This window comes from Brassica napus, chromosome A2 (genome assembly GCF_020379485.1).
Source record: "Brassica napus cultivar Da-Ae chromosome A2, Da-Ae, whole genome shotgun sequence".
Classification (NCBI taxonomy): Eukaryota; Viridiplantae; Streptophyta; class Magnoliopsida; order Brassicales; family Brassicaceae; genus Brassica; species Brassica napus.
The window spans coordinates 6,252,364-6,265,267 of NC_063435.1; the positions used below are offsets into that span (position 1 = coordinate 6,252,364).

Consider the following 12,904-nt stretch of genomic DNA (forward strand, 5'->3'; position numbering starts at 1 on the left):
CGTCGTCTGATCTTATTTCTCATCAACCGAAACGCTCTCAGTTACAGATTCGTCGCATTAAACATCTTCTTAACTCCATCAACCATATCTAGCCTTGAATGCGAATTTCCCTTCGGCAAGGCGGTGTCACTGAGCGTATAAAAAGGTAAGCCTTTCCCCTCTCAAAATCATATTCTTGATCTGTTGATTCATGGGGAAATGGCTAACTCGAAAGTTCTTCTTTCTGATTTGAAATCTGGTAGTTGCTGCGGTTATGGGAGGCGAGAGACGTCAGGCGCGGTGGGGATTTCTTCTCGCTGACAAAGGGAAACCGGAACTGTTACGGGCTACATTCAACCGATTCTTTTGGATTTCTTCTTAGATCTTTATGGGCGTCGATATGCTCTCCTTGATGCCAAGGTAGCTCCGGGGATTTAAAAGAACAAACCCAACTTTTTCCTTTAAGATTTACAAATCTTATCATTTGAGTTAAATCTCATATGTAAGATTTTTGCTTCAGTAGATTTTAGTTTTCAACAATGTTTTTGTTTTAAAAAGTAGATTATTGTATGATAGTTTTAAACAATTTGCAGGATATTACTGAAGAAAAAAAATCTTATCCATGCCCAACGGAGTGGTTATTCAGTGTTGATATTGTAAAGAAATAGGAAGAGTTTTCACGGTTTCACAGCAATCCCAAATATACTTTGTTTTTGCATCATCTGGAGATTCCTTTGAGAAGAAGAGGAATAGAGTTCTTTTGGTTCGATGGGAAATTGGGTCAGAAGTCCGAAGAGAAGGTGCTGAAGGATTCAATGAAACCATCACAAAACAGTAAGTAAATGGATAAGTTTCTGATAAAAACTTTTTTTGAATCGAGCATAAAGCTAAATATATTTATGATTATATGATGTATCAGGTTCTGCTTCTGTCTCTGAAACCTGGAGTCGAACTGAATCTAACCGCATTTTCACACGTCTTCTTAACGGTACCATTTCTCTTCAACCTTACGTTAAAATTCTACTTGATTATGGAGAGATGATGGCTGCTCTGTTTTTGAAATGCTTATGATCCATCAGCGGAAGAGCAATCGATCATATGAGAACTAATCGCGTAGACATAGCAGCGACACTGTTTAGAGTTCCGTGAGTGAGAACAAGATCATAATAGGCAGTACAATGCCTGCTTTATTGAATCTTCTCTTGAACGGGACCCGAGAGCAGCTGTGTCAGCATTGTTCAATCTCTGCATTGATCAGGGAAACAAAGGCATAGAGATGATAGCCGGCATAGTAGCTACATTGGTTGAGATGCTAAGCTTTGAAGTTACATGGCTGTGGTTCCCATTGCTTGCACAATGCCAAGAAGATTGACAAATCCCTCCGGCTTAGAAAGAAGGTCAAACCCACTCAGGGTTGTGAGGTTTCAGTTAAAGAATAATAAGATGCCTGAGCAAAAGTGCCGGTGAGGTTCGATCTTGATGATCATGAGCAGGAACCAAAAGAGAAGTCTCTGGAAGAAAGAGAGGGTTTGAAAACTGTTGAATGGGAGGTGGAAGTTGTGAGGTTCAAATCAAGCTGACGAAGAAAAAAGCTCTAACTAAGGCTATTACAAACCAAGACGAAACCAAGAAGATCGTATTATTATATTTTAACTAGCGTGGATCCGATAGTTAGAGCTTTATGTCGAAACCGAGAAGATCGTATTACTCCCTCCGAAGGTACTCCTTTCAAACTCATTTATTCGTTTCTTGCTTTTAGATCGTACATACATGATTCGAACTGTTCAAGAAATGCATCAAACAATGTTGACTGTATACTTCTTGCCCATAGCGTTGTTCATGGTGCAATGGCAGGTTACACTAGCTACATCAGTAGTCTTATCAAATGGAAGACAAACATACATTCTTTAAAGCGTAAGTTACTGACACATATCAAATGGGTTTTTCGCTTTCAATCCAGGAAGAAGCCGAGTTGTGATTATGGATGTTTCAATGGGATAATCTGGTTCGACATAACAGAGCTGTGGTCTTGGAATCGCCCTGACCTGTTTTTTTTGTTGTGGTTGCAGAGTATAACATAGAAACAGAACAATATGGTGGTTACGGATAGGATGTGGACAAGGCTAATGTTTTAGACGAATCAGCTCAGTTTTTAGGCCCTACGGATATAATCAAGGAGAAGAAAGAGGTGCCGGAAAAGCTACTTAAGAAAACTGGTATGGAGTTTTTGATTTTCCTACGGCTTCTTAAAAGATCGCTAAGTGAAGCTCAGAAAAGCAATATGTTCTAGCGATTTACGCATATTTGTATCATTTTCTGTGTGATGAGTTTTAACACTTCAGCTATATTCTCTTAGTACTATGCTCAAGACGAAGCTGAACTGTGTAGATGGTAGATAAAAGCTTCACGTTCTACCCTACAAATAAGTGAAGAAGAATGACCAAAATTATTTGTTCAAAAAAAAAGAAAAGAATGACCAAAATTAATGATTATTTTTAACACTAAGAATTGTCATTGTCGTCAAGGACAAAATAAAGAATTAGTAATATAAAAGTGGCTTCATTGTGTACGGTGTGTTATGATTCTGTAAATAACACAGATTGTATTGTTTATCATATTAAAAATATATTCTCATTATCGAATGAACAGAAAAACAATTAATCTATTTCACTTTTTATATATATTTTAGATAAGTTATTTTGTTTCTAAGTTTTCACGGGAAAATAACCTAATTCTCAGTATCAATGTTGCAGGAAGTGAATGTTTTTTAAATATTTTTAAGAATGGGTTCATTTTCAATTAAATTAATTTATTGGCATAAATATGTTAACATATAATCTTTTTCAAAATTCATATAATAAAATATAAAATACATAAATTTATTGCAATTTTTAATATTATCGTGACATCATATTTACATACAAAATCTAAATTTACAGAAATTATCAAAAGTAAAAAAAAATTAAAAAAGTATTAGAATAAACAAAAAATTACATCATCCCAACATATAATCTTATTCAAAATTCATATAATAAAATACAAAATACATATACTTATTGTAATTTTTAATATTTTCATACATGCAAAAAACAAAATTTATAAAGATTATCAAAAGTTTTAAAAAATAAATTAAAGAAAGTATTAGAAAAACAAAAAATTACATCATCCCAACCTAAAATAAACAGAGTTCAACAACGTAAAAAAAATAATTTATATCTATCTTCATCTTCTTTACTATTACTCGCTATCTTTGGTTCCATAAAATATAACCTTATTTTAAATAGTTAAATATAAAAATTAACTACATCAAAAACACATTAAAAATTATAGTATTCATTTATAGAAAACTACAAAATATTAAATTAAAACTGTAAAATATAAGAAACTAACAAAAAATCAAACTATTTACAAAATAGTAAACAAATACTATATCTCAACTTCAAAATTTGTAACTTTCTTATCTTCTTTACAACTAGGTAATGACCTTAGACGAATTAAAATATTTGAAATGATATTATAACTATACATTTAAGTGTTGATTTATAATATAAACAATATATTTATATTTTTAATATTTTATACAGTTTTAAATATCATATTCAGCCTAATATAAAACGTAACGAATGCATTCGTACAAATTGATAATTATGAGAACCACTAACCTATTCTTGAAAACCAAAAATATAGCAATTCACAATTATCCAACAAACTATGAATTCATAATTATTATAAAAAAAAAACAAGAACACCTACACCTAATCCACCCAATATGATAAGTTATAGGCAGCAATTTATTAATATAAACACAAACATCGAAATCAAACATAATTAATCTTAACATACATAATCTCTAATCCTTGCACACCTTAATATTATTAAAAACTACATACGTTATTATACAATTCTCTTGCAAAAACTTATCAAAAACACACACAATGAAAATATACAATTACATAGTTACATATATCATAAGTAAAGTAAATCCCGCCCGTAGGGCGGGCCGACCCTAGTACTTGTATATATAGTTGTTCATTTCAATTAAATCATTTACAATTAGTAAAACAATATCTTTCATATTCAATGCGGTTAGACATATATCATCTATATATTAATCAATCGAAGATCATTATTTAAGTTGTAACATTGTTTTTTATGGGGACGTGTCATCACGACAACTCACCTTACAGACAATGTAATAAATACAACTAGATCCTGACCTGGTCGTGTATAAATTTTTGGTTTTCGGTTATTTATTTAACTAAATGATATATTTGAAATATTTGATGTATTATATTCACCAAGTAAATATTTTTTTTGGCGTCTTAAATCATCTATTTGTGACGAATATTCAATATCATATAAAAATTGAACAAATAGACGTAATTAGAGAATTGTAGACGATATACAAAAATAATGGTTATTAATGTAAAATATGAAAAAAATATTATATTATGACTTAGTATGGCATAAAAGATTATAAATTAGTTATACATGTTTAAAGAAAATACAATGATTTTAAAATTTCTATGAAAAATTTAACATATAAAAAGGGCGATGAATTAGTCATCAAATTGTAAATAATTTCATAATTTTATTAATATTAAATTATTTATAGTCTTTGTTTTATGTCAAGATAATTATTAAATGATATGTTAAAAGACCATATTATGAAAATCCATGTTATAACCGTTTTTTTCCGGGAAGTGTAACAAACAAATTGTATTTAACTCTTTGTTTTGTTTAAGCTCTGTGTCGGTAAAAGATAAAAAATATCTCTATCTTTTTCAATGTTCAATTTGAAGCTTATTATGCGAAAATCATACGCAAATATAGACAATTGGTTGGAATCTCTATATCTTTATATTCTTACAAATTTTAAATTTATTGTTTCCTCTTCTGCAAGCAAATCAATTACCGAATTAATAAATCAATTGATTGAAATCAAATCTATTCTTATAATAAGTGTAATTATGGTTACAATTTCTATATTTAATAAATACATTAAAGATAGACACTAAAGATATTATGTTTTGATTAATAGACGATATTAGATTTTGAGTTTGTATTTATTGATTTGTTTTTTATAAAGCTTAAAAAATCAATAGGTGGTTTGAATATTGTACATCGATCGGTGCATGATGTAAGTTGACTATATAAAATTTGAGCATGATCATTTCAAACTAAACTATAGGTAGGTTATATGCATTTTTTTATATTGTAGTTAATATATTTTAAATATTATATACGTCAAGTGATTCACATTTTCGTAAAAATAAAATTTTAGTTCATTATTGAGCTGTACTCGTCCGTAATAAGTTACATTAAATATGATATATTTTTAAGTTCATTTAATGACATTAAATTTAAATTTGATTAAGGAAAAATCATTAATTTAACTGAAAAAGACAAGCATTAAAATAGGTAGGTTCATTTAATGACATTAAATTTAAATTTGATTAAGGAAAACTCATTAATTTAACTGGAAAAGACAAGCATTAAAATATATAGTTTAATTTAATTCTCAGTGGCATCGAAGTGTAAATAAGTTAGAAAACTTAGGGGTATTTTTTAATTGGTACTTCTCTTTAATAATACAGATAACTTGCTAGGTAAATTAATTGGACCGTTTCAAGTAACATATTTGTGCCATCTGATGCAGAAATATATTTAAATATATTCCAAATATATTAATTATATAGTTTATAATTTATTTTGGTATTTATCTTAATTAGTTAAAATTATCTTAAGGATTTTTAAATAGTTGTAAGGTTATCTGATTTTCATATAAATAGCTTCGTATGCCTAGAGTTGTAGACAAATTTTAATTTGATTAATAAAAGAAGTTTTCATAAAGATATTTGTATAAAAACCACTAAAAAATGTATTCTCAAATCTTAAAAAACTTTTCATTAAGCATTGAGAAGAGTATTCTCAAACCCTAGTTTCCAAATACTCTTAGAATCAACAGATTTAATTTTATCCCTAAAAGTTTTTGCTATATCAGTTGATTGATTATTAATAAAACGAGTTTTTAAAAAAATGTTTCAATAAACTATTGAGAAAAGTATTCTAAAACTCTAAAGAGCTTTTGATTAAGCAATGAAAAAGTATTCTCAAATTATAGTTTTGTTTCTAAAAGCTTCCGCTACATCACCAACTTTAATATATATGTTTTTAGTGTCAAAGCTGTACCGATAATACATCGTTAGCATAGACGTCAAAGCACTATTCAAATCGCAAAGTTGGTTTGCAATTATTTGGATTCCGGTTTTCACGTAATGTACACAAAAATCGATTTAAAACATTATATCCACCTGAACCACGAATCATGTAAAGTAATTATTTAATATTTAAATTGATCATATTAACTTTATTTGATAAATTTCAACAAAAATTATATATGTACACCCTATTCCATGCTTTTCCTTAATATGTTTCTTTTCATATTACCGTTCATTGCGGAGTATCATCTAGTTAAGTTATATAGCACACGTCTACAATTTTTTGATAAAAGAAACAACGTGAATTCAACCGGACGCATCACTACCATTCATTTGGGGAAACAGTCTTGTCTTTCCAAGAAGAAACCACGACCATGCCAATGGCTCGGACCAATGTGTGATGGCACCTAAAGCAAAATAAAGCTTTTAAGAGCACTTTTACCCCCGCACCAAATACACATTGCGTCACTGATTCCCTAAGGGCATTTTCATTGGAGGATTCCATCCATTGGAGTTCTAAACATTTATATGTGTATATGTATATATTATATAAGTGTATGTAAATGTGGGGACCATTTTTTGGGGAAGAACCTCATGCAAAGGTTTTAAAAATCTGATTCTTAGAACTTTTGCATGAGGTTCTTCCCCAAAAAATAGTTCCCATATTTACATACACTTATATAATATATACATACACACATATAAATGTTTAGAACTCTAATGGGTAGAAAACCCAATGGAGATGCTCTAAGAATATGTAATATTTTCTGGTGCCTAAAGTTTTAGCTTTACCAGCTTTAGCCACGGTAGGCTCTGCCATATATGTGTCCATATCAGTGATAGTTTTAAGAAATAGAATGACCATTAAAAATCAACAAAAATTTATATTTTTCATGGAATTTGATGAAATAAACCATTCTACATCGACAACCTAGCCTTTATCTATGTGGGGAAAAGAAACCGTCTCGTCGGAGTTCGAAATTCCTAAATATGTATATTCGAACCGACATGAGAGGATTGATTAGTCCTCAGGCCACTCATCAACTTAACAAAGCTTACATTATCAAGTTATTTTGAATGTTACATTTTCCCTTAGGTTCAGTTTTAGATAACTTAAATATGCGAGACATTTAAAGATCAATAAGAAGAACTCTCGTATGTTTTCCAAACTAGTTCATTGAGCATATATGAGGACAAACGTCCCCAATGTTTAATTATTGATAGGTGTGATCTAACTTATAAAAACAGATAAAAAGGTCCACCTATCAACTAGTTGTTGGATCACACCTATCAACAAGCCAAAGGCCATCATATGTTTATACTATTGGGTCATGAATTAATTTTATAAAAGGTACATTACTGAAATATTTATATGATATTACATACGTTCTCATGATCCATAATATTGGTCGAAACTCAAAAGTCACGATATGATCAACGTCTTAAAGTATATATGAATATTTGTGTGACTGATATTTTGGTTAAAATTGCAAAAGGGGTCAACTCTTGTCGCTTTTAGTGGCAGTATTAAAATTTAAACGTGTTTTCTATATAATACTGCCACCGATAAGACCATCTTGTCTTATGCAGTTCACGTTTTTCTTGCTCGTTTGTGACACATTCTCGGCCGCTACGTATACTGTATATACAATCTTTAAATTATTAGGAAAGATTTTAATGCTGACCTCACGTGGATGTCTTCACTAACGTTTTAGTCCCAACTTTCTATTGACTATGGTAAAATGAATCCATGTGTGGTTAGCATTAAGGTCTCTTTAGTTCCGTTATGCGTCCATCCGCATTGGTGGGTACATGCAAAAATCTCTCATAGAAAATATTAATTAAAAACTGAAAGGTAGGAGAGAGGCATTGAAAAAAGTCAGAATCGATCATTAGAGATTACCAAAGGGAGCTGAGAGATTTTGTCTACACTTGTCTTTGTTTTATTGGCATAACTTTTTATACATCATTTAATTTTAATGCATAATCAAATTATCTTAAAATGTAAAGTATAATAACGATCAGAGACGTTCTTGAAGAAACGCAACAATGCAGATGCTCTATGTTACTATAATGGTACAACTATTATAAAACATAAAAATATAGAAAGTCCACAAATCAAAGCTGACTCCAAAATCGTGAAATCTGGTTGAGAAAAATCCGAAAACTTCAATATGATACTCTAATAACTCTTTCCCTGCAAAGATATTGAACATCAGGTGGAATGTAACACAAGAGTTATGAAGCTGGAATTAGAAAGTGATATCTTGGATGTAAGTCTGCTAAACCATGCACTTCCTGCAACACCGGGATCTTGCTGGTCCAAAAGTTTTCCCAGCAAACCCAATCACCAATCTTGATAGAATTGATGGGATTGTACATGTAGAGGAAGATGATTACCGATCGCCTCTCAATGGTTTGAGTTTCTTTCAAAATCATATTTTATATAATTTTAGGGTGCATTTTCTCATTGAATTGATTCATTTGCTAATCAACAAAAATTGACGATTAAAAGGTTTTAATAAAACAAAATTCTACAACTGGAATGTGATAAATTTGTGTGAAGTGCATCATTCCATCCAGTTTTATTTTATGGGTGTCAAAATATATGTAAAGTTATCAAAATTATAATTACTCACTTATGAGAAAATAGTAATAAAATATATAAATGAACATATTGGAGTCTTGAATCTAGTTTAATGTATGTCAAACCTAGAAACTTTAACCAAAACAACTAGAGTAACTCCTTGTCTTAGACTTACAGATTTAATTTTTATAATTTTACATGTGTCGAATGACACCCCTATCTTCAATGTAGGTCCGGCTCTGATTCCATAGAATTCCATTAAATTTTACTAGTTACAATAACAAAAAGAATTTTGTCAAAAAAGAACAAAAGAACTTATCTATTATCCCTTTAGAATCATTTTATGGATTATTGTCTACTTAGAATTAATATTAATGTTAATTCCATTTTAACTCTCTAATTATACAATATTTATATTTTAAATAAACTAATTAGAAACAGATTTTATTATTAATTTTTATTACTAAAAGAGCGCTTCAATCATCATCTCTCTCCGTGCTTCTCCACCAAACCTACTCATCAACCTTCGAATCGACAGTCTCATCAGATCACCAATGCGAAACCCACGAGGAGACGATCATTCGTCTCTGCATCAGCCACCGTTTCCGCCCCTCAACGTGAAACAGATCCAAAGAAACATGTCGTAATCACCAAGTTGATCTTTCTTTGATACCAAGTTGATGCTTATTGCGAGAAACTGCTTTACGGTTAGAGTGGAATCGATTCGATGCGTCCAAATTTCCCACTTGATTCGGTGGCCAGATCCATGGGTTTAGCTCCGAAGGTTACATCAATGATAAGAATGAACGTAAGTGCTAATCTTGGTGGTGATAAGCTTAAAACGGTTCTATATCAGATTGATGAAGTTCAAAACCTTATGATTTATTTGAAGATTATTGAGTATACAGGTTTAATCTTTAAACACCTTTAATCTTTAAACATGAACTTGATTTCTCTCTGATGGATTTAACACATTACTTGTGGTGGGTGTTGTTGTAGATTGATAAGCTTAAAGCTGGAGTACTAGTTGGACTGGTATATTTCGTATTCTATGTCCATTAGATGATTGTGTTTTCTGCTGATTGCAAATTCTAAATCACCATAGATGATAAATTACGTTTAGACCATTTTTAAACTTATTATTCCAAACATCTTTTGAATCCAAAAATAATTTTTTTACATGCACATACGTGTTTACATCACTTTTTATTTTTTTTCCTTTATTTTTTTGCATTGTAAAAATATTGATATGATTTTTTATATACAAGAAGGGTAGTAAAGATCTAAAATGACAAAATTTGATTTTGTTCTAAGGAGACAGTATAGTTTAGTTGTTCATTTCCTATAAAAAATTAAAACAATCATACATATTCGAAAAGTCTTTTGTAAAATCCCCCCCCCCCTGTTCCACATTATAAACGAATGAATAAAATGAATGAAATTCACTATCCCATTACTATTTTCAAAAATTGTATCATATTTCATTCAATATTCTATTTATTATTCCATAATAAATATTCCTTATTCAGCATATTTTGTTTATTCAGCATATTCCTTTTTGGATGATCAGTTGCAGCAAAAAAAAATTGTTTTTTTTTATTTCTTCTAATTTGAGCATTTTAGAGATTAAATTGTTTATCTCCTAAATTTGTTATTTCTGAAGAACCTGATAAACGTATGTTAAAAAAAAGTTGGTGAACAGTAAAAATTTATTAGTTCCACTTAGATTTTTTATGTAAGCAAAAAACATGTTAAATATAAAAGATGGCGTGGTACTCGTAATATGAGTTTGTAACTCCTCCAACTTTTGTCTTTTCATGTCGTTTGAACTTTGAGGTAAATGAACAAAACATGTTTTCTTGTTTATAAAACCTTAAAGAACCGGTACGGCATTGGCCAAGTTTTATTTTTATTTTTGAAAACATATTTTTATTATAAACTATATATACTATCTCGTCGGTTACAAGAAAAATATAAATAATATCTCAGAGTGGATATTCTAAAAATGTATCACTTTACCTAACCTAATTTAAAAATCTTCCGATTAATACCAGAATGTGGATCGATCATTTGTTACAGTCTACTTTGTTAACCACTTGACGTAGTATACGCCAAGTCCAAAAGGTTACCATTAAACTATCACAATCTTATCAAACATCGAAAAAGGGTGTACAAAAAAAATGAAGGAAAATGATAGAATATATGAAGGAAAATGATAGAATATATGAAGAGAAAAAACTATCACAATCTTATCAAACATGAGGATTAGATAAGATGGGTAAGAGACAAAGAGGCGAATTGAGAGGCATATATGAAGGAAAATGATAGAATATTCCCGAACCGATATCGTAAACACCAAGGCCATATCCTATGTAATATATTGAGTTAGGGTTAAGTCCATGATACTTGCTTGCCTCCACACAAAACGTTTCATTAGTACCAAAAAATATGCAGAGATCTCCAATGTCTTTAGTGTATCTAGCAGTAATTTCTCCATCTTTCACTTTTTTATCTAGCAGAAACACCATGAATCGCTTGGTTTTCTTGAATATAATCCCGTTGTTGTCATATGTCTCCACATACCTGCACGAAATGTTGTTAGTTATTGTCTTTAATTAGTTAATTTAGTTATTCAAGTTATAAGTAGTACCGTCTCACTATGAAACATTTGCCACAAGGCGCCTCAACCATGTGCTCACTCTTGCAACACAAAGCCAACAACTCCCACTCGGATTGTGGCATCTTTGGCAAATTTCTCAAGTTCAAAATCGTATACCTTCTCTCCATGTTGACATCAAAAGAAAGCAAGTAACTTGCTCCTATTATAACAAGGAACAACATTTGGTTTCTTGGGGAATAAATGACGTCACATAAGTTTACATGGGATCCTTCAATATCCATTTGTGTCCATTGTGAGACCCGATCAGGCCTACAGTAATAGAGGTTACTGCCTAAGAACTTGACGAACACTACATAACCATCATCTTGGTCAGGAGGAGAAGATATAGAGACATTTACGATTGCAGTGGATCGAAGACGCAAAGGATCAGAAAGTGAAGGCAGAGCAATGACTCTAGAAAACGCTAGATTGAACACGTTGCTTAGATAGACAGTTCCATCATGTTTGCTCATAAAAGCTGTCCAGCCACGTGAGCTTCCAATTACTCGTGACCCTTCATACAACAACTTTGGAAATGTCTTGTGTGTAACTTCGATGATCTCTTCCTTTCTCAGATCAAGTAACTTGAAGTTCATAACAATTTTTTCCGCTTCTGAAGAAGACTCTCCTACTTTGTCACCTTCAAGTATCATATAAGGGGTTTGCTTCTGTGGAGATGAAGCGAAGACGAAGCGAGCCTTGTGATCTTCTTCTCCTTCTTCATCAACCTGAAATTAGAGAATTATCACAAGGAAACATAGCAAAACACTTTGGATTCTGTTGATAGTGACTAGTAAAAAGCTTACAAAGAGTTCTACGAATTGATTGAAAAGAAGAGACATTGTTGTCCAAGAAGCAACTCCAAACTCTTCCAGGTTCCAACTCATTGTGATCTTCACATATATACATATATATATATATATATATATATCAAATAATAGCAAAAAATCTACAGAAAACTTAAATAGTGAAAAAAATCTTTAAAAACAAGTATGTACCGAGAAAGAAGCTATAAAATAAAGTATAACAATTGAAAATAGTTAGATATGATATCTGATAAGTTTTAATACTAAACATTAAGAGTAGTACATATGTGATTTTTCTATATTAATAAGATCAGCGATGGAAAAACATCGAGAATGTTTTATATATAAATGAAAATGTCACACATAAGAAGACAAGTGTACAAGTTATATGTGCTGTCTCATGAATTAAGAATGATTTTTTTCTGAATCAATGAAAAAATGAATGATTTTTTTCTCAATCAATGAAAAAATGATCTGGCTTTTTTTTTTTGGAACAAAAAAATCATCTGGCTAATCAGATGAATTGCGAAAGCTTTTGTTTGTGGTTTCCAACATTTCCAACATTTGTAGTTTCCAACATTTCTATTTTACTATATTAGAGATGATTAGTTAACAAATATAACAATTCTTTTACAGTAATATAAGCAGCGGT

The 12,904-nt window shown here is 30.7% G+C and overlaps 1 protein-coding gene and 1 long non-coding RNA gene across 3 annotated transcripts; one reads left to right on the top strand and one right to left on the bottom strand.

The window, feature by feature from the left end:
- The first annotated feature begins 610 nt into the window (after positions 1–610).
- On the top strand, positions 611–3,144 carry LOC125584025. Of its 2 annotated transcripts, none has more exons than XR_007321033.1 (5): positions 611–813; positions 899–967; positions 1,059–1,698; positions 1,811–1,893; positions 2,049–3,144. It is a non-coding gene; the product is annotated as an uncharacterized LOC125584025 (long non-coding RNA). The 2 variants fall into 2 exon arrangements; XR_007321032.1 differs by having other exon boundaries at positions 1,834–1,893; positions 2,049–3,141.
- Positions 3,145–8,327: 5,183 nt separating this feature from the next.
- Positions 8,328–12,333, bottom strand: BNAA02G10100D. The gene is made up of 3 exons (XM_048761418.1): positions 12,253–12,333; positions 11,438–12,174; positions 8,328–11,370 (listed from the first exon to the last, which is right to left on the bottom strand). Exons 1-3 carry the CDS (start codon positions 12,331–12,333, stop codon positions 11,040–11,042), a joined length of 1,149 nt encoding a protein of 382 aa, XP_048617375.1. The 3' UTR covers positions 8,328–11,039.
- Positions 12,334–12,904: the final 571 nt, after the last annotated feature.